This window comes from Solea solea, chromosome 7, assembly GCF_958295425.1.
Source record: "Solea solea chromosome 7, fSolSol10.1, whole genome shotgun sequence".
Taxonomy (NCBI): Eukaryota; Metazoa; Chordata; class Actinopteri; order Pleuronectiformes; family Soleidae; genus Solea; species Solea solea.
In genome coordinates, this window is record NC_081140.1 from 25,625,377 (window position 1) to 25,646,565 (window position 21,189).

Here is a 21,189-nt window from a genome sequence, read left to right on the forward strand (position 1 = left end):
CATAGATGGTATTACCATGAGTTTGTCGACATTACGCAGGCAGGTGTTCAGATTCAGATCTGCTAGCAATGTTTCTCAAGGATCAGGATTGTCTTAATTGACCCAGTACGGTACATAGTTGATGGGGCGTGTATGTGCGGGCAGGAGTCACCATAGGTCCATGGGAAATACCACGAAAAACAGAAAAAAATTACTCCGAAAAACCTTTTTGAGTTTTTTTCAAATGAATACAATGTGCTTCCATAGTATCCAGCTTTCATAACTATAATTAGACAAGGAACACGTTCTGGTTTGAAGGTAAAGTAATGGTAGCTAACATCATCGTTCATTAACACAGTGGGGAAAGGAAGAAAAATTAAATTTTTCAGCGAAATCTGAACTTTTAAGTCTTCTGCGATTGTTTACGTGGGATCACGTAATTTCTATAAAAACGGTTATCGTCGTAGATCGGGAGCGTTTCTATGATCTGTTAAATAATGTGAATTAGACCGCTAAATTGACATTGACAAGGTAAGAGCAGAGCTGGGTGTTTGACCACGCCCCCTGTAATTGTTGCGATTTCATAATTTACATCAACGCGAGCGTCACGTCACTCTTTGCTAAATACAAGCTAACGCCGTCTCAAAATGAATGTTAGCAAGCGGCTGCGATTGGTAGCTAACTAGCATTGGTGAAATAAACACGACTGGGCCAGAAAACTGGCTAAATAACGAGCTAACATCAGCGACTTTTCCACCATTGTTAATTCACACAGCGGAGAAAAGAAGATAATTATTATTTTTTTTCCGAAATCAGAACCTTTAAGCCTTCTGCCAACGTGTATGTGTACACGCACGTGAGTAAAACAAAGCATTGAAATAACCAAATTAATATTATAGTATTGTTGTTATATGATTTTTTGTGACGAAGCAGCAGCAGATCATGTTTGTCAGTAATAATTTTACAAAAGACATTTCAAAATAGCATATTTTGAGTTGTAATTATAGCTTGTTTTTTTATAAATGTTCGGTATTGTCTTTATTTATAAGGTTTTATTAATTTGACCCAGTAATAACAGGCCTGTGTACTTGTAAAACAGTCTGTACCTCTAGCTCTTCATCTCCTGGTTGTAAGGCCCCCGTGGTGATGTGGCCCATGTCTGCAAGGTTCCGGCGGCCTCCTTCTCCTCTCCGCCGGCCCCCTGAACCCCGAGAAGACATGGAGCTGGAGGAGCTTGGATCTCGGGGGCTGTTGACTGTGGGGAACTGTGGTCGGCTGTAGGGCAGAATATCTTCTGAACCTAGAGGTAGAGGAGCACAGAGTAAGGCTTGCGTGATCACACGGCACCGATGCATTCCATTACGTTTGTACACTGTGTGTTGCAGTACCTGCATGCTGGCTGCGTGCCTTGTTGGCAGTGCTACCCTCATGTCTATTCCCTTTCTCTCCAGGCTTTTGTCTCTCCTGAGCGTCTTTGCGTTCAGATGAGCTGGTCCTGTGGTCCGAGCCGTCTCGGGGCTTGTAGCCTCCCGTTCCTCCCCTCCTGTCCCGCACCTCGCCTGCTTTGGGGGAAATCACTCCTCGGCCCTCCAGTGTTGCCTTGGAGGGATGCGTCGGAGACTTGAGCACCGCCGGAGGTGGGATGGGTGGAGGAGGGAGATCTACAGGATAAACACAGGAAGTGAAACACATCAAAAACTAGGCTGAGAAACTTGTCTCACACCTGCGAGGTGACGCACACAAACACAGCTGCAGTGTTACGTCGGTGCACATCGCTACACTGAACCTCCTCTCACACGGACAGTCAGCAGCACAGATAACGCTGGACCGTGAGAGAGTTAGATGAGAGTGAGCAGAGGAAGAGGGGAGTGTGATGTCGAGCAGCTGGATCCGTGAACTGCTCGACTCCCTCTGTTCAATCGATGCGGCTCGTCCTTGAGCCATTATTCATATTATGAGAGCAGGCGGCGGTAGGCGGCCTGTTCTCTCACACATCACACAGCCGTGTAAACAAAACGCAGTGGAAAGTGATCGATGGCTTTTCATCTTCTAATCAGCGTCCGAGCTGAGGGATGGTTTCGTTGGCTCAAGACCCCGTGACCCGGAAAGTGAATGAAGATGATAGCCACCACCTTTCTTGCACCGTTTGTGAGGCGCTGCATCTTTTTATTCTATGTATTTTTATAAATGAAAAGCTATAATGGGATAAATGACGTCTATGCTCGTGAAATCAGACGGCTTCTGATTATCCTCCACCTTCATCCAGAGGGGAGGGGAAGGGGGGGAGGCAGTCAATATCACAGAGCAGACAGAGAGGCATCTGCAGTGTTTTAATATCTCTCTTGCCTCCTGAGTCCTACCTCAGTCAGAGTCCGATCAATGCCACAGTCTGAAATACAGCTCAGTGCGAGGGAGGAGCACAGCGCCCGTTAGATTTATGAGGAAATATCATCGAGGACAGAGCTCAGCTCTGAAAATTGTCTCTGGTCTCAGCCAGGGAGGGTTTATCGGAGGGCGTGGCCGAGACGGATCAGGAGACGAGGGAAGGTTAAGTACGGAAAAGGAGGTTAAGGACAAAGGCGTCAGAGTCAGGTCATTGGTGGTTCACTTGTTTTTCTGCCCTTTTATTGTCAATAATTCAGGTTTTGAGTAATTGAAATGTAGAAACATTTAACACAATAATAGTGCTGTAAAAATGAGTGTGTTAATAGTGGCAACTGATATCAAATATTTAATTGATTATGAATATATGACCGCAATTAACGCAGCTGCATTTTGTTCACTTCCTGTTGTGACTGATCTTTATCAATGAATGCCACCACACCCTCCAAAGAGGACACTTCAGTGGAGAGAGAAAACCACTCCCTTGTAACAGGGAGAAATTGGCAGAACCATCTGCCTAGTTAGGTAGGGGTGAAAGGAGAAATTTAAACTAATACTGAGGCAAACTGGATAACTAACTACAAACTGTCACCAGCCGTCAACGGACTGTGAGAAATAATGCAAAGAGTGGACCGATGAATGAATATGTACGTACTTTAAATGGTACTGAAGTTTCATGAGTTCACAGGAGAGAATCTTTTTAAAACTAAAGATGCTATTTAATTATATTATGTACATTTAAATACCCTCTGTGTTAATACATGAACGGTGGGATTTTACAATTTAAACTTCAATAAAAAGTCGGACTGAAAGACTTGGGTATTGCGTCTACTGCAATTAAATTTTTGGTTTGCTTTTTAAGTCAAGCTTCAATTGAATAATTAATAATTATTAATTAATAATACTTAATTTGTAATAAGTAAAACACTTTTTTGTAATTGGCATAAGATGAAAAAAAGCGAGTGAAATTCCGCTCTTCATTTTTCCACAGCACCAAATATTGCGTGTTTGCAGGCAAACATCAGTGTTCTCTTTGTTTTCGGTCCTTTTACGTTTCATTAAATCACTTTACCTCACCTATCACCTCACACACCACAGGCAGGGGGGGCATATAGTGTGTGTGTCTGTGTGTGGGGAGTGTATTGGTAGGAAGAGCGAGATGGGGGGGGGGGGTAGCGGGCGTCAGGCAATAACCTCCAAATGAAAAACAATCCATTCAGATCAAATGCAATCAGCGAGAGAAGTGATGGAAAGACAGAGCTGCCGAGCCGTCAGTCCGCCCTCCTTGCTGCTCAAACAAAGACGGAGGAGAGTGGAGCGGGGAGAAGAGCCGAGGGAGGGATGGAGATCAGTCCAAAGGGAGGGGCAGCGGATGGGGAAGCCAGGATATAGGGATGATGGCAGGAGGAGAAGGAGAAGAAGGAGGAGGAGGAGGAGGGGTGTTGGATTTTCTGCTGTGATATAGCTGGTCTGGCTCCGAGTGAGCTGGATATTAAATCTCCCTGTCAAGTGCTTCCAACCCTCAAGGACACCTGACAGTAAGAGGAGAGCCAGCACTGGGACAGCACATACTGTACGAAGCACAGTGTGTGTGTGTGTGTGTGTATAGACACCCACACCTCAACTCTATAGATTTTTTTTAATGATCTTTTCACAAGAAAAGGAGGATTTCTGCCAGTGAGGCAGTGTGTTGTAAAGAACGATGCTGTAAAACGTCCATTGCTCTTTTACTTAACAAGGCTAAAGCTCTTCCTTCTGTGTGCGGCCGCTCCGCTGTTTAGCCCCCGCTTGGTTTATGTTTCGGCTCCCGCCGAGCAAAAGGTGGCACTTTGGAATGAGCCCGAGCACCTGGATCAATTTCATTAAGCAGCTAGAGTGGAGCAACATCCCAGTGTCAGCACAGCCAAGCTGGGCAGATCTCCCCTGAGACAGCCCCCCCCATCACCGCCCCACAACCCCACTTCCACTCCTGCCCACTGTTCGTCCGATCTGTTCTGGAGCGATGCCATGTATGTGTGTGCATTAAACACATGGAAGATGATGATTAAACTTCTGGCTCGCGGCAAAACCAATACTCAGTCATTTACGGACACTACATTACAGTAAACTGTATTTCTCACTTTCATGTCTGTGGAGGGAATAGACAGAAGGCCATTGATTCAAACTGGCCATCTGTGTACTGTGGGACACAGCTGACCCGCTGTCTCTCTGTCACTGTTCTGCTGTATACAATTATTCATTGTTGTTGTTTTTACTCTCTATATCTGACTACTTGGGGGTTTTCTGTGCAAACACAGTGACCAGAAATGTCTGCACCAGGCAAAATCACAAACCAAGTTTTTGGGCACAATCCATTTCATTTCAACCTTTCTTCACATTTCTTATTTGTGTAAGGAAAGGCACCATATTGGGTACACGTAGACATGATCAGGATGACAGCGAGCATCCGAATGGAAAACGACAGGTGATTTAAGTGACTTTGAATGTGGCAGAGACCAGATGGTCTGGTTTGTCTATTTCAGAAACTGCTGATCTACTGGGATTTTTATGGACAAAAATGGTACAAAAAGAGGGGACAATATCCAGTCTACGTCACTTCCTTTGGCAAAAATGCCTTGTTGATGTAAAAGGAGAAGAGACAGACAGGTTTGAGATGATGGAATCGCCATTAAACTCCATTAATGACTTGTTTCGTTTCAACCCTCTCTGTCACATTGGACACTTCATTTTGTGCACATAATATCTAAAGAAATGACTGCTGAGTGTGCGTAATTACTGTTTTTACTGGTATTATAACACTGGAGGGCCACACGGTTGGTGTAGTGGTTAGCAGTCCTGCCAGGGTTCAAGCCGCAGTTGGAACAAAGGCCTTTCTGCATGGAGTTTGCATGTTCTCCCCGTGTGTGTGTGTGTGTGTGTGTGTGTGTGTGTGTGTGTGTGTGTGGGTGGGTTTTTCCATCAAATAGATGGATGGATATATTTTACTCTACTTATGGGTAGTGTATTTAACTTCTGCCAATAAACCCACCAAAAAGGTTACATACTAGATCTTTACAAGAGCAAGGATGTCAAAATAATAAATCTAGTAAGTAAAAAAGCATTTTTCGGATCAAATCTCATTCTGAGTGGACGCTGGTTCAAGGATCAAGGAGTGAACAACAAAGCTCATGTAAGAAAACTTAACGTGTCTCTTCAAACATGAACACAACAACCTGAGGGTTACTGTTTCACAGCACTTCCTGTGAGTGTGATGGTGGCACTCACATGTACGTTCAGTAGGCTTACCTTCATTATACGGATCACGCCGCTGGACGCCTGGATGACCTGCAGGATGCTGTTTCTGCTTTTTAGGAGGCCTCCTATGTACGGCTGCCATACTCATGTTACTATCTGTAGACACCGGACTTCCAGGCCGGTGGCCTGCTGGGTTTATTTGGTATTTTCTTGCTGAAAAAGGATATAAAAGGGTAAGATTTTTCATAACTCTTGCAATAACATTTCTCACGGATGTGGCAACCTTTTCATACCTGAAGCTCCTCCGACTTCATGGCCCTGCGTGTGGGGGTACTTGGCCACTCGGAGGCCTGAATACTCTGCAGCTGCGGCGACCGCCTGAGCAAAGTCGGCGTCGGTGAAGAAGGATCCGTCCGAAGAGCTGACCGCGCTGGACCTCCCTGAAGAGACATTATCCTCTTCAGAAGCCGAGCCCCACCCGTTGATCATGGAGCCCGTCACCGAACTCTCCAGGTCGCCCACGCTGGACGCGGGCGTCTGCTCGAGCCCTCGTAGCAGCAACCTCCGGGGATGCATCTGGGCGTGGTGGGGGTGTGTGTGGGGGTGGGTGTGGTGGTAGTGCATCTTGGCCACCTCGGTATCTGTCTCGTCGCCCTCCTCTTCCTCCTCGAGTATGTCGTCCTCCTCCATGCCGTCAGTGTCCAAGGCCAGTGGGCTGTTGATGTACCCATATGTGTGTGAGGGAGAGTGGGGTCTGGGAGGGGGAGGGGGGCTCACAACATGGCGCCTGCAGCAAAATGTCAGACATGAAGCGGAATTAAATCAAAATGTAGAATATTTGGGATAAATCAGACAAAGAAAATAAAATAGCAAACCTAAAACTTTACAAATATGTTAACTTGAACTTAGATTCTTAAAATAAGCTTTAAGAAATCAGAGATGTGTCTTTTTTTATGTCAGGCATCCTGTAATTCATGCTTTGTTTTCCTTTTGTACTAAGAAGAATATATTATATTGGAAAAAAAAAAACATCTGCTCACTGCTGTAATGCAACACGACAGCAATTTTATCTTTGACAAGAAACAGATAAAATTGACTACATTTAAACTGCTGTGCTGTACTTTTTCAAACAACCTTCAAATCACTGCAAGTTGATTACCGTTCTTTCCTGAAATGAACTGAGACAAACAGCTCCTTGTATGGTAACAAATCAATGTTAAGAAAATTGAATGCTGCTCTGCAAGGATTCAAACGGTTTACCTGCGTTCATGGCTATCAGGTGCATCCTGGAGCATGGGCTGCATCTCTTCTTGGGGCGAGGGCGTGAGAGTGGCTGTGGACTGGTGACTGTAAGATACAGCAGCGGGGGAGGACGCCGCTCCCCGTACGGGAGGAGTGGGCCCCCTCTCCATCTCCTCTTCCTCCTCCAGCTCATCAGGCTGCAGGTACATGTACGAGGGGGGCATGGAGGACTGCGTGTCTGGGTCACAGCTGCCAACAGAGAAGACACGAGCCTCGTTACCTCCATATCGCTCACGGAAAACATGAATGTTTATAAAAAAAGGAAGCCAGGAAAAACATGCGCTTAATATTCATGCCTTCCCTGTATCGGGGTTTTGACGTGAACCCAGCACTAGTCGATGGAAGAACCCTTGGGGTAAATGTTGGTAATGAATGCGCGAAACGGGAGACGAGGCCTAAAGAATGAGCTGGTATTTTAAGAGTGTGTGCACGCCTGTCAGATTAACCGTCATCTTTGACCCACCTTTCTTCCATTGAATGAGTATACTCCTCTACGGTCCGACTTGGGGGTGGGTTTGCAGGGGGAGGGGGCAGCAGGTCAGCCCAGTTCATTGTGCTCTGTTTGGGTAGTTTGGGGGTGCGCATTCCCTTCTTATGGCCCTGACTCCCTGCTCAAAGAAGAAGGAAAAAAATAAAAATAAAAAATACAGCATTCCCATCAGTCACAGGAAACCAAGAGACAAACCTACTGACACAGTTTCTGTCTCTGAATAACACATTAATTATTAATGTCGAAGAAGGCTCGAGTTAACGAGCAAGGGTATGACAGCGGAGAAAAATGCATTAATAAGACCGGCTGACAGAGATTGTTTTACAAAACTCGAGTGTCTAGGCTCATGCGACGACGTGTGCACACTTACAGTACCTCGAAAATTCGACAAAACACTGTGATTCCCGTACAGCCATATTAACCAGTGCAAAGGAAGGAAGAAAAGGGTAGAGAAGAAAATCACTTAAAGGATCTAATTAATACCAAACTGTTGGAATTGTGAACCAATGAGCTGTGAGGTGCAGTGAGCACTAAAGGCTTTTCCTTAATGGCTTGAACTTCAAATGCAATATCAGAATGGATACATGGCATTAAGGTGGCAGCGTTGCATGCCGCGCGCAATGTGTTCTCATTTGTCCTTGTCCACGGACGGACAGTGAGGCCCTGATGAAATTAGGCTGCTCCATACAGGAATTAAAGTAAAGCCAATTAATGGGAGCGATGCAAAATAGGGACAAAAAGAGAAATACAACAGAAAGCAGGACAAGAAAACAAGAAGTCCTTTTTATCTAATTTGCTTTGAACATCCCCTGGATGACATTGCACCCAGAAAACAAAAGCCACAAGCAAATGGTGCTAATGCCTTTGTTTGAAGGCATTGTTGTCAGTTTCCCTCTCTATTCATTCAGCCATTTTCCACTTTCTGAAGGCATCTCCTCTTTCAACATGTCCTCAAAAAGGCCCGACATGGAAATTAATCAAATAAGGTTCTTTATTTTTTATTAGCATCTCAAAGTGATTTATCGCTTGTGAGGAAAACTGAGGATTTTTAAACGGAGCTGGGGGTGTTGCATGTGATTAAACGCTGGGAACATTTTTTCCTTAATAGTTGAATTAAAAAGATAAGATATACAAAGCCCCAGAGGGGATATGGAAGGAAAACAAAAAATAAGGCTTGGAAAAAAAGATTTGTGAAGATTTTGTCAGTTTTGCCTATGCGACATGAACACAATCACAACAAATGAACATATTTTATTTTTAGATTGGCCTCAAATGAATAATTGAAACCTGCCCAGATCTACATTTTGGCCCATCGATGTCAACAATCACACGTCCTAAAGGTTCATCAACCACATATATAAGTCTGAGGGGAATGGGTGATGCAGGCTTTAGAGAACTTCAAATCTGACTAAAATGTCCTGAAGGGTACAGTCGTCGGTTTTTGTGACTCTTGGGTGACTGGACCAAGGATGTTCATGAGCCAAACGCAACACATGGTGCTCATATTGTAGTGAAAACAACAATCTGATGCACTGTACCCCAACCTTCATCGCTATTGTTATCTTTATCTGGACTAGTATTAGGAATATTCACCTCAGGACTTGGCAGAACTTTATCCCCAGCTTTAATATTTTCCACGATAAACTATCACTCTTACCGGATGTGCTGCTGCTGCCTCGATCCGAACTGTTGTAGGAGCCTCCAGTGTGGCTGTCGTGGGTCTGGTTGTAGGGGATGGTGGCTGGCATAGGACTGTCGCCTCCTCTGCAGCGATCTGATGGGCGGGAAGATTGGAGCACTGGGTTAGTGTAGCCCCAGGGAGACGTCTCGCAAACTCAGAAACATTCAAGCAAAGCAATTGCTTTGCAGTGAACAAGAAAATTAAGAACCCGCAGTAGATTAGCCGCAGAGACGCATGGTGCACAGTGGAAATATGAAAATGTGTACACCCATGAAATGACATTGCAGTTTAGTGGCGTGTTGTGCGTCACACGCGACGGGAGCCATGCAGTTAATGCTTCAGAATGTTCGTGTGAGTATGTAAACGCATGCAACAGCTGCACAGAGATACCAAAACTATCACACCAAACGTGGTTCCGCTCTGCAGGGCCAACGAGGTGATGATAGCTTTGCTCAAAGCATCTTAAGACCAGAGCTTTATCTTTGTCTTTGTAAAAAGATAAACCTTCACACCTGCCTTCATCACATAACAGATGCACAGATACTGTACAGTAAATCATACATGATGGAGGGGTTAGATGAGTTCCACACAGATAGGTGATGAAAAGAGATGCTGATTTGAAAAGGAGCGAGACAGAAGTAAAGAAGGAGAGCAAGAAACTCTTCTAAAGCCTTCAACGGAGAAGTCGAGGAAAGCTTGCAGAGGAGAGAACAGAGGGGGGAAAAAATCAAGGTGGAGGTGGAAGTTCATGGCGTGGAGTTGAGCTTCATGGCTGCTGGGTATTCCACACACTCACCCTTGTTCAGCTTGTTTTGTTCCATGATGATGTACTGCAGCTGGGAGCCCATTTCCTGTTTCTGCTGCTGGATGGAAGACGGCTTCCAGCAGTGTTTCTCATTCAACTCCCCTCCACCCCCGGGGCCACCTCCGCTACCTCCAGTCCCTCTGTCTGCGTTTATATTGTTGCCCATGATGGAAGACTGGATGAGCTGCGTGGTGGCGTACGGCGTGGGCTGGCCCCCCGGACCCACAAAGCGTCCGTCTTTCAGATTGGGGCTGTTGAAGGTCTTCATCTCATTGATCTTGTTGGACAGGTCTACGTCGCCGTACACTCCCGACTCTGGCACCATGAGATTGGTCTGCTTGTTTTCCATCTGGTTGTTATAATTGGCGATGCAGTCGGCTGGAGGACACGAGGAGGTTATTTAGTGAATCTCGTCTACTGCGGATCAGCTTTGTAGCAGTCTGCGCCAGTCTGGTAAAAGCTCTGACACAACAGGGCGTCACCTGATCTCCTACAGAGTTTGACGTATTTATCTGAGACACATCCACATATTAATTTCAAGCCCTTGAAAAGAAAAATCACTCAAATCTTTATTTCCATCCTAAGTATGAGTTTTGTTTGCCAAATGATGATCTACTTTAGTTGAATGACACAGGTGCTATTACACCTGTCTGCTGCAGTCTCACCCCGTGACTAAAGGCGAGTGTCATCTCTATTCTTTCACGCCTGACGTCGGGCTCGTCTTCTCTCATTGAGAGGGACAGGGAGACGTGTCTGTATCAAAGACCAGGAATGAGGGCGTGCAGTAAAAGCACAGCGCCACTGACAGATCCAATTTACCCTGGCTCATAAAATATTCAAATCCTCCAGCAGATCTGAGAGCCAGCCGTGCGGTAAATACCAAGGACGGCCATAGGTGTGACGCGGCTCACGTTTCGGGCTGCACGGAAACGGCTCGACACCACCAGCGTTTGATCTGTGAAAGTGCCCCTATGGCTGAGATAAAGGGGACATTAACTCCCGTTCCTTTGCACTGTCACCTAGTCAGTGATCCTCTTAATGTTCACAGAGTTGAGGTTTGGCACACACACAAAGCATGCGTCTGGCAAGCTCCTTAGTGTCATACAGCAAAGGGCGTCATGCGAGGAGTGAGGGCTGCCTTTTAGTCTGTTATTCCCTGTTAAACATCCCACACCAAAGTCAAGGTAGAGTGAAACACTTCAGCCTCAGAGGGGTTATTAGCTCCAAGAAAGAAATTAAACTTGATGACTGTAAAGTCTACAAAATGAATTATTAATCCTCATCGGGAAAGGTTTGAAATAAGAAGAATCACTGCATGGATATTAGTCCAAACAGCTGGATGTGAATTATGGTCTGCCCTTAACGGCACAAGTCCCAAGGTGCGTAATTTAGAACATAAACCATTTCATTACAGTCCAAGTTTTGGAGATTCTTTTCCCCGAGACTTGCGTCACAGTTAAAAAAAATTAATAAGCTTAAGTCCATTTCCTTCCAAGGTGACGTTTTTTGGCTGCGACTTTGACCGTGTTCTCATTTCAGATCAGGTCACTGTGTGTGTCTGGGTGCATAATAAAAAAACGAAAGCATCCGTCCTGTGTATGCATCACCATCCCTGAGGCTGACACACAATAGACATCTCAATGCATTGCCAATGATCCGATACATTAAAGCAACATTATGCAACTACTTTACCTTGAAATAACAGCGTCAAACTCATTTTTATGGTACACTGACTTGTAATGGAGGGAGAACGGTGCCTCTTTTTGTTCTGACCCTGTGAGTGAATGCCTTTTCTCTCACTATGTAACTTTGATAAGATCTCCCATGAGAGGCGGTAGCTATTAACTCAAAATCCTGAACTGTAGAACAGATAAAAGAAAAAAGTCTTAAAGATATAATATGTAAATATTCTGTATAAAAATAACAAAGAGAACAACAAGACTAATGTTATATGTAGTTAAGTAGTGAAGTAGTAAGGTAATGGACCACTCCATTTTGGTCTCCACCATCTATGCTATAACTTACGTAGGGAAACCTCATATGTTACATCAGAGAAAGAAATAGTAAAGTGTAAATAGACTAATTCCCATGATCCCGTGCTGCTTCCAGACATCACCAAGCTTGTTTAAGCTCTAATTTTCAGCAAAGGCAGCTTTCAAATATCAGGAATTCATTTATAACAGCACAGTTCGTTTCTGGTGCTAGCATAACGGATATACTCCACGTCAAGTGAAACCATGAATACACTTGTTTTTGTGTCGTTTATGCTATGTACTGTTGCTTTAAAGGTACAGCAACGTGCAGAAGATTAATTGGGACTTGGCGTCATTTGAAAACGAGGTCCTGTGTTGACCTTTCCAGCACTGCTGTATAAACTAAGCGGCCGTGTGCTTGTGTTACATCTGCTTCAATCCTCATTCATACTTTACACCTCCACCCATACTTATTCCGTCTTATCCTCTTTGTCTGCTCCGCCAGGTGAACCTCTGTCTCTATCATTCTCCCATGCTCCCGGCCACCGTCTGCAGTCCGAGCCTTGACCTCCTCGCCCGCTGCATATTTCTTAAATAACTGAGCACTTAAAGGAAATTACATTACCGGGGCTATAACAACGGTATGGAAATCAGCAAAGCAATTCGATTAGCAACAGAGTAGAGCCATAAGCCCCTCTGAGTGTGCTCCTTTTTGATTTCCTGCCTAAAACAGCTCGACTTTAACCTCCGATAAATCAAACACACACAAGCACACAGCCTCTCTTAATCCTAATATTTCTCCAGGTTTTTCTTCTTGGAGACTTACAGAAAAGAGAGACACGCTGAACACCTCTCCGGGGAGCTAACCTAGATATCAGATTTTACTTCCTTTTTCACTTCAGATTCCCCTAGTGCCTACATTTCTTATCTCTGCACTTATTTTTTTCAAGGGCTGCATCATTATCTTTGGAGGGGGTGGGATGGAGTGTTTATTTTGCTTGTTGCAAAAGTACGGCGGCTTCAATGCTACATACCTGGTCGGCTGTACGTTGCCAAGTTACTGTCGCTGTTGCCGTTGCCAGCGGTGCAGCAGTTGATGCTGCAGTCGTTGTGGTTGGAGCAGGAGTTGGGCCACGTGTCAGCCAGCCAGGGCTGAGTCGCAGACTCCCCGATGTTCAACAAGCCAGGCCTGGAAGCCAAACGGTTAACAATAGTAAGCCAACACCGCAGTGACATTTATGTGAATGAGCCGAAACACCCACAGTAACAAAATATTTTAGAAAGAAAGAAGATTATGTGGAGTGTATTTATCCAGCAGCTGACAAAAGAAAAAAAGAAACAGAAATCCAGCTTTAGACCTTTTGCCTTTTGGCCGTTTGTGTGTGTGCGCGTACGTGCACAGCTAAATAGATTGTGTGTGCTTGACTTGTCCACAGTCCACGGCACTTTCCCTGAGCCCGCGTGAGCATTAGCGATCCGCCCGGATTAGACAGCCAGATAAAAATTCACTCCCAATGTTGCCAAATGCGTGTCCCGAGCAGTCAGTGAACCTCGAACGCTCCCAGAGTAGATTCCATGGTGTCACACTACATCTCTATCATTTGAAAAGTTGAAGAGGAAACCAGTGCAGGGGCAGTTTTTCACATGCCATCTGCCCGGCATCCATGGCTATTGTTTCCACGTCTTACTCCCATTTCTTTCTTTTGGCTTTAATCCCGGCACAATTTGAGATCTCTTGTTCTACTGTACAACCTGACCTCGGGCCAAACATGGGCGCTTTTTACAAGAGCCGGGAATAAACAGCATCATGAAACGCATCAATCCGGCACACAAAGAGAATGCACATTGTGTCGGTATTCAAATCTCCACAGTTTGCATATTCAAACACTGCATTAGCATTGAATTACATTCCCACTCAAACGACTCATTTCTTGGTTTCTTTTTTTTGGAGGGGGGGTAATGAACACATTTGTCTTCCAGAGCCAAATACAATTCCACAATAGCTCCTCCATCAGCCGGCACTTGTGTGTTGACAGGGAATAGCCATTGTCTCTGCACAGAGCTGACACAGCCACACTCGCTTATGGGATTCAATCATACAAGCGGATAATATAATGAATATGGATTTACTGCTGATGGCGGCTCCGAGCTAAGCTAAGTGTTCATTAACATGGGAAAAACACACACACACACACACACACAGATGTGTAGTAGAGTATTGTGCACAAAAGAGCAACAATTAAGTATTTCTCTTTGTGTTTTCAATCTTTACTTTTATTTCCGTAGCAGGTGCATTTGAGAGTTGTGCAGCGTTTAATCAGCCTCCGCTCTCCTTGTGCACAATGCACCAGTTCCATAACAAGGAGTACATACATGGTCGTTACTGCACATGGGGCTGTTTACGGTGACGCTATGGCGCAGCCTTGTGGCCGCAAGTGTTACTCCACTGTAACGGGGTGAGGATGAGCTCCTGGTATACTCATACTGTATATGAGGCTTTGTTCCTCCTCACATCAGATTCAGTGCACCTCCCTGCCTCCCTCCCTCCCTCCCTGCCTACACCATTCTCAGGTTCTCTGCGCTTTTACAAAGGCACAGCACTCCCCCTAGTGTTGCTCAAACACAAGTGCACCTGCCAATGACAGTGTTCAGGACATTTAGCCTCCTACTGTGTGTGTAATTAAACACAATTAATCAAAGAGTTTCCCCCAAAAAATGTGTGTAATATCTTACCTGCCAGCACTGGACACACCCTCTCCACCTCTCTGATATGCCACTGAAAAATAAAGAGAACACCGAGTTAGTATGTGGGAAATATCTAACTATTATTATTATTATTATTATCATAATAATATTTGATTTCTTTGTTTCATGGAGCAAAGAAACAGAGAAAATATTCACATTTAAGAAGCTGAAACAATCAGAAATCTTGTTTTAATCATGAAAAAAGCTTCAAAATAGTTGACGATTCATTTAGTAATCGATTCATTGTTTCAGCTCCAGAGGCATCAAATATCAGCTGCTCTGATTTCTAAAGACCGGTGTTGGCATCAGCCATAGAAAAAAAACAATATTGATTGACCTGTAAAATCAGGTGTACTGGTGGTGTCATTTTGCCTGAGTCACAAAGACAGCAGCAGCAGGAGGAAGAGGAGGAGGAGGAGGAGGAAGAGGAGGACATGTAAGAAGCTTATGAAGAACAGAGAAGCCGAGCTCTTAGGTCGTCTGGCTCGGCTTCCGTGTGTTTGAGGCCTCGCGCGCTGCAAGGTGGACTCTTTCAAGGAGCTCTAAGCTGCCATGTGTGAAGCAGAGATAAACTTCCAACTTTAATTACTATCTCTTCCCCGGGAAGAGAGAGAGAGAGAGATGGTGTAAGGTTGGGCTGAAGCCATGTTGACTCCCTGTCTCTCTCTTGTTCAAAACAGGAAGTGTTTGTTTTTTGCATGGTAGCTGGAGCAGTTTCTTAGATCAGTTTGATGCAAAGTAATCACAGGTCAGGGTTTTACATTCAAATCAATACGCTTCCTCTTTCACAGCGGGGTTTTACACCAGAGCAGGAGGAGTGTGTTTTACCTCAGAGATTTCTCTCAGATCGTGATTAACAAAACACAGTTTCCTGTTCAGGTACAGTCTGCCAACGAACTACAAATACTTCATTACTGTACAACATTAATGTATCTGTACATTACTTTATTTGTATTTCTAGCAACTTTTACTCCACTACATTTCCTCTAACTCTGTTACTCGTTACTACCACATAAAATCAGAAGAAGAAGAAGAGTTGGTATTATGGTCTGTATTTATATCAAGCTTTTCTAGTCTTGAGCTGCTTTACACGACAGCTTTCACCCATTCGCACGCTGCAACATGGGGTTAAGTGTCTTTGCTCAAGGACACATGTAGACGAGCGGAGCCAGGAATTAAACCCACAACCTTCCAGTTGAACGACAACTCGCCCCACCACTGAGCCACCATGGCTCAAACCCTAACTCCTCAGTTAGGCTTGAGCCAAATGACTTTTGATACTTAAGTACAGTAAATGTTGTTTACTTTAAGACTTTTACTGAAGTAATGTTATAAAAAAGTGACTTCAACTTCTACCAAAGTCATTTTCTGGTCCCATACTTGTACTTTTACTCAAGTATCCCTTTAAGGTACTTTATACAAGACTGCAGTTTCCACACGGACGAGATTCAGCCAGTGTGACCACAAACATACTGGACACTGTTGTCCTGTCTGTTCCACTTCCCTGTCTTCCCTCACACAATGTCTCCCATTCACCGCTGCACTAAGTCCTGCCACACCTGCAGCAAACAAAGCGTTTCATTCAGATGAAAGTGAATTTAAAAAGAAACAAACATGCAAATGGAGAACACCAGCAAGGCTTTTATTGTATCTCCATCACACTGTGCCACCTCGGTTCACAGATAACCTTCTTAACTGTCCTGCTGCTGCTGCTGCTGCTGCTGCTGCTGCTGCTGCTGCTGCTCACAGGTCTAATCGAGGTTGGTGTGTCATTCTTGTGCCGACGGCCCTTTTGATCAAGTTTGAACAGCGTCTCAGTGGCGCAGCCTCCCTTCTGTTTGAACGCTGTGTTTCGACACGATCCCCCACCCCGCGCCACAAAAAAGAATTTAAGTGAAACATTTATTTTCAAATTGATCCTTAATTGGCGCTTGGCATTGGCCGCCTTTGTTGGTGGATATATGAAGTGAAGTAGTTTCTCACTTCCTGACAGTAAATCCCTTTGAGATCTCCATGAGAGCAATTAGTGTTTCACAAATATTTGGCATGGCTTAATACCAATAATTATTATTATTATTATTTTTGTTATTTCATAACTTTTTCCTACCAGGGCAGAACCATGAGTAAAATATGAAATTGCAATTCTTCTGACATGAGTTTTATATTTACCGTGTTACAAATCAAAAAAACAGAACGACGCAGGGATGACATTGAAGTATCCGACTCAGATGAACACATTAACACAGCTAATTCTTATTTCTGTATATCCTGTTATGAGGCTGGGAAGACGTGCACTACGCTGAAAATCCACTGTTCTGACAGCAAGCAAAGGAGTTGAATCAGAGGCCATCACATACACATGTATGAACTGAATTAGAATCCAAATAAAACCCAAAAAGGGAGTTAACGAAGGGACGCTTAGATCTGATGGGAAAGAACCCGGGTGTTTCCTGTTTTCTGGAGCACGGGAGAGACGACAAACATGTTGCTATTGTCAAATTTATTTTGTCGTGCATTGGAAATTTATGTTCAAACGGTAAAAAAAAAACAGCATGAGAACATCAGCTTAGGGTGAAGACCGGGAGGGCAGAGTCTTTTAGGATTGGGCTTAAACTCTGTTGGACACCTGTCTGAACGGATACTGGCTGGCAACAATAAAGTTGTTATTAGTGGGATATTAGCGGCAGTTGTTATTTTAAGACGGAAGGCCCTGTAAACAACAAGATCTGAACTGTTTCAAACATGTTCAGTTTTGATTTGCATGGACCAACGCACAATCAAAGCAGCTGCAGCCGTTGCCATGTAAATTCCATTCTGATACGATCTTTTACCCGTTTTTGAATAAATAATAATTATTCAAAAATAAAAAATATTCATAATTAGACCTTACGATAATGCTCTTACCACCGCAGCCTTCACATCTCTCTCAATGGTTTACAAATCATATTACAGGGTATGTGCAGGAATCCTGAAGTTAATTTCAATACCTTTTTAAGACTTTTTCAAGACCTTCTCAAAATATTTTGAGACCTTATCGCCACTTCAAGCTGTAATCAGCACCATACAAAGGAACTCATAAGCTGGAAAGGAACAAAGCTCAGAGGCTCAGGCTCAGGAGTCCGCAAACTTACATTTTCCCATGTCTGACGATATTTGGAGTTTATTTCGTGCGATTTCGGATATTGTTTCGTGCCCAATATCTGATTTTGGGAAGACTGACACTGATCACTCAACAACAGTTACATATAATATGAAAATTCCGAGCTCTTACCTGTCGGTGTGAAAGTAAAGGACGGCACTGTTGAGAGAAACAAAGGATATAAAATTAATGTTGTGTGTTTCACCCCCCCACATAACTCCTGCCAAAGTAAATAAATCCATAAAGTGTGTCTGTATTCTCATGCTTCTTTCTGCCCTCAAGTCTTTGATCCCCTCAGACATCTCTGCCCCCCCCCCCCCCACCCCCAACTGTGAGAAAGTGAGTGTCGAGCTGCAGCTGCAGGTTCAAGTCCTGGCCCAGAGTATCAGCGAGCCCTGCTGGGTGAGGGTCAAACGCTGCAGAGATATCTCCAGTTCTCACATCATCACCCACACAGCTCCCATTACTCACACACACACACACACACACAGATGACATTGATGGGCTCCCTGTGCAAGCAAACAAACATCAACCTCACTCACTCGGCTGATTTATATTCTGCAGCGGGCGTTGTTGTCTGTGGATTTCTTCTATAAAATGCACTTTGATCTGTGTTGCTGTTCTCAGAAGATGTGAGGAGCGAGATGCAGTTGATGCAATGTTGTGAGACACAGAAATTAAACCTTTAAGAGAACGGTCTGAGTGGACAAATACTCGTTGAATATGTTGAAAGGTTAAATACGTTTTTATCGGCCTGCTGAATGCTGGTTTTTTTTGAATGTAAACGTGACTAAAATACACAAGATTTCAGATTTTCACTCCCTGCTTTAATGAGGCCATGACTGAACTTTGAACTGTGTGCAGTAATTATTACGCGGTCTCTACCATCTCACCAACGACCTATTTGTTTTGCTGATTTGTTTGGATAAACTCCCACAGTGTCATATAAATCATAAAAAATAAATCACTGTGCAGTTTGTACGAGTGGCTTCGTCGTCAAAGAAAAACAAACAAAGAAAAACAAAAGGCCTCGTTCACCAGAGTTGTAAAATTGAAATATGTAATCAGACTATAATGACAGAGAGCAGCACACACACACACACACACATACAGTCCTACTTCAACCTGTTTTACTCTGAGTGTGCTTTGTTGCTTCATGTGGTTGCAATTACACACTTTTGAAAACATTCTTAGTTACCAGTTCCAACAAAGACTGTGGCCTCTTGTGGTCTGGGAGGAAGGAGGATGAGGAGGAGGAGGAGGAGGAGGAGGAAGACTGGCAACTGTGCTCCTGAAAACCTTTTTTCTTTTTTTTAAAGTGTATGTGAGTAATACAGGATCAAACAGGGTCAGAGGTTAATCTAAGCCTCGCAGTATTATTATTTGACACCTGTACACAAACCACTTCTCTGTATCTATAGACTGTATTCCCTGTAGATTACATTGCTTTTAGCTTCTGCACAAACTATTTAATTTACTTGTATTGTATGTATTCTTCAATGTAATAATTGCTGCTTTTTTATGCTTTTATTTTTGATATTTTGTCATATCTTATGTTGCTGGAGGTCACAGAATAAGACTAATGAGATCTTGTCTTGAAATTTGAGATATTCTAAGGTTATTTGAAAGTCCAACCTGTACCATTGCACAGGTTTTTGCAGAAGTTGCATATGCTACCGATTAGTTTGTTTGTATAATTGCTATAAAATAAGAAATCACCTGTTTTTTTGGAGCTTCAGAAAAACCCTTTTATATGTACTGTAGGCAAAGGTTTATAAAGACTGCCATCTGTATCACCGTGTCTCTACAGCAGCCTGAAAGCAGCTACAGCGTGTGTTTTTGCATTTTTGAATCGGAAGCTTACAATACAGAACACCTAAGCCTCAAAATGTCAGAAAATGTCCTGTCAGTAAGTGCTTTTGCCCATTTTTCCAGAAGAACTCTCAATATCTGGCAGTTATTTACTACATGTTAAAATGTACTGCATGTTAAAATAGTGTATTAACAATTTAAAATGAAGAAAAACAAAAAATAATTGAAATTTGAACAGTCTAAAACAAAATAACATTGGGAATAGGAAGCGTGACTCCTCTGTTTGTTCTCTCACCATCAGATGTCACTAATTCTTTCACATTAAGTCCTTTAACACAATAAAAAAAAGCAGCAGTTTGCTTGACAATCAATCGTTTCCTTCAGCAGGCATGAGGTGCAGAACACGGACGACCTGTGATGGTCACAGATTAGCGACAGCTAATTTCCATTCTCTGTGTGTTTCAAGGTTGAAGGTGAATGTGCCCTTTGACCCCCGGGAGTCAGTAAAAATTGAAGTGCACACAGGCAGCAGCAGCAGCAGCGCAGCCCCAAGGACGGTCGAAAACATGAATGAGACTGGGGAAAACAAAGGGCTAATAGCTCTTTTTAATACGTTAGCTATTGTGGGTGGAGGTCGGTCATGTCACAAACCAGTGAAATCCCACTAAGATGGTTGCAAATGCAGCCGTAACGCACTGTTTCAAGGTAAAAGGGGGAGTTTAAAGGCCTTCACTGGAGAGTAACGCTCCACAATGAAATCTGTTTGTGTGTGTGTGACAGGAAAGATGTGAGGGGGTTTGTTTTGGACGTAGAAGATGAACACACAAATACCTGCATTCCATTTTTTTTCCTTTCTCTTCACACTTTGTGTAAGTGAAAGAAAGAAAACACTCTACAAACTGAAAGCAGCAGCACAGTAGATTAGAGGCTCGAGTGCTTGCTCCTCATAAATGCCACACGCGACACACTGACCTTTGCGTATGCCTGCATAGCTGCTGGAGAGGCCGTTCCTCTTCTTTTTGTGTCTGTACAACCAGATACTGAAGACCATGAGGATGATCCAGCACGCCGCTCCTATCCCCGCGATGAAGGCCGGCTGCTTCACCACGTCCGAGATCTGCTGGGACAGAGGGTTCTCTGAGGCCACCGTCTCCGTCATGCGTCCAGAGGCATCTGGGGACATGGAATTGGGGAATGATTAGGAGAGATTATGAGGAAAAAAACACTTTATTCAAATTGAGAGCAGAACTGGAATAAAGGGAGTTAGGAATGCGAGTGCAGGGGAAAATAAAGTGTGAAACTGGGAAAATATTCAAAACAAACGGGAGTCGAGCACACAGCTGTGAGTATTCCTCTTTGTCCTCATGTACAGAAAACGTTTTCATGTCAGTGGGTGAGGCTGCTTTGTGTCTTCCTCTCCATTATTCGGAAAGGCCTTTCATCGCAAATCTCCGTCGACAGCAGCAGGTGAGCAGACGACGGCGTTTGAACGCAGTCGGCTGGAGGAGGCGGAGAGAAACTGTACGGTGGTTTCATAATCGCAGAAATGAATCCAGTCAGATCATTCTCTCTCACAGACACCAGAGTAATTAGCAAACTGAGGTGTAAAAATGCCTTGAAGCTGTTTCTACTGTGAAATGCACGAAA

At 43.9% G+C, this 21,189-nt stretch overlaps 1 protein-coding gene across 5 annotated transcripts in view; it reads right to left on the reverse strand.

The window, feature by feature from the left end:
* robo1 (roundabout, axon guidance receptor, homolog 1 (Drosophila)) overlaps window positions 1–21,189 on the reverse strand; it is a 289,424-nt gene that overhangs the window by 1,424 nt on the left and 266,811 nt on the right. For 4 of the 5 annotated variants that reach the window (XM_058634722.1, XM_058634721.1, XM_058634723.1 and 1 more), the window contains 12 exons: window positions 20,515–20,715; window positions 17,863–17,889; window positions 14,580–14,622; window positions 12,881–13,035; window positions 9,865–10,251; window positions 9,045–9,161; window positions 7,361–7,505; window positions 6,856–7,086; window positions 5,889–6,382; window positions 5,647–5,808; window positions 1,368–1,640; window positions 1,086–1,279 (listed from right to left, as the gene is read on the reverse strand). In XM_058634722.1, the coding sequence (XP_058490705.1) occupies window positions 1,086–1,279; window positions 1,368–1,640; window positions 5,647–5,808; window positions 5,889–6,382; window positions 6,856–7,086; window positions 7,361–7,505; window positions 9,045–9,161; window positions 9,865–10,251; window positions 12,881–13,035; window positions 14,580–14,622; window positions 17,863–17,889; window positions 20,515–20,715 (2,429 nt within the window). The remainder of the gene's footprint in view (window positions 1–1,085; window positions 1,280–1,367; window positions 1,641–5,646; window positions 5,809–5,888; window positions 6,383–6,855; window positions 7,087–7,360; window positions 7,506–9,044; window positions 9,162–9,864; window positions 10,252–12,880; window positions 13,036–14,579; window positions 14,623–17,862; window positions 17,890–20,514; window positions 20,716–21,189) is intronic. The other variant, XM_058634726.1, reaches the window with a different exon arrangement.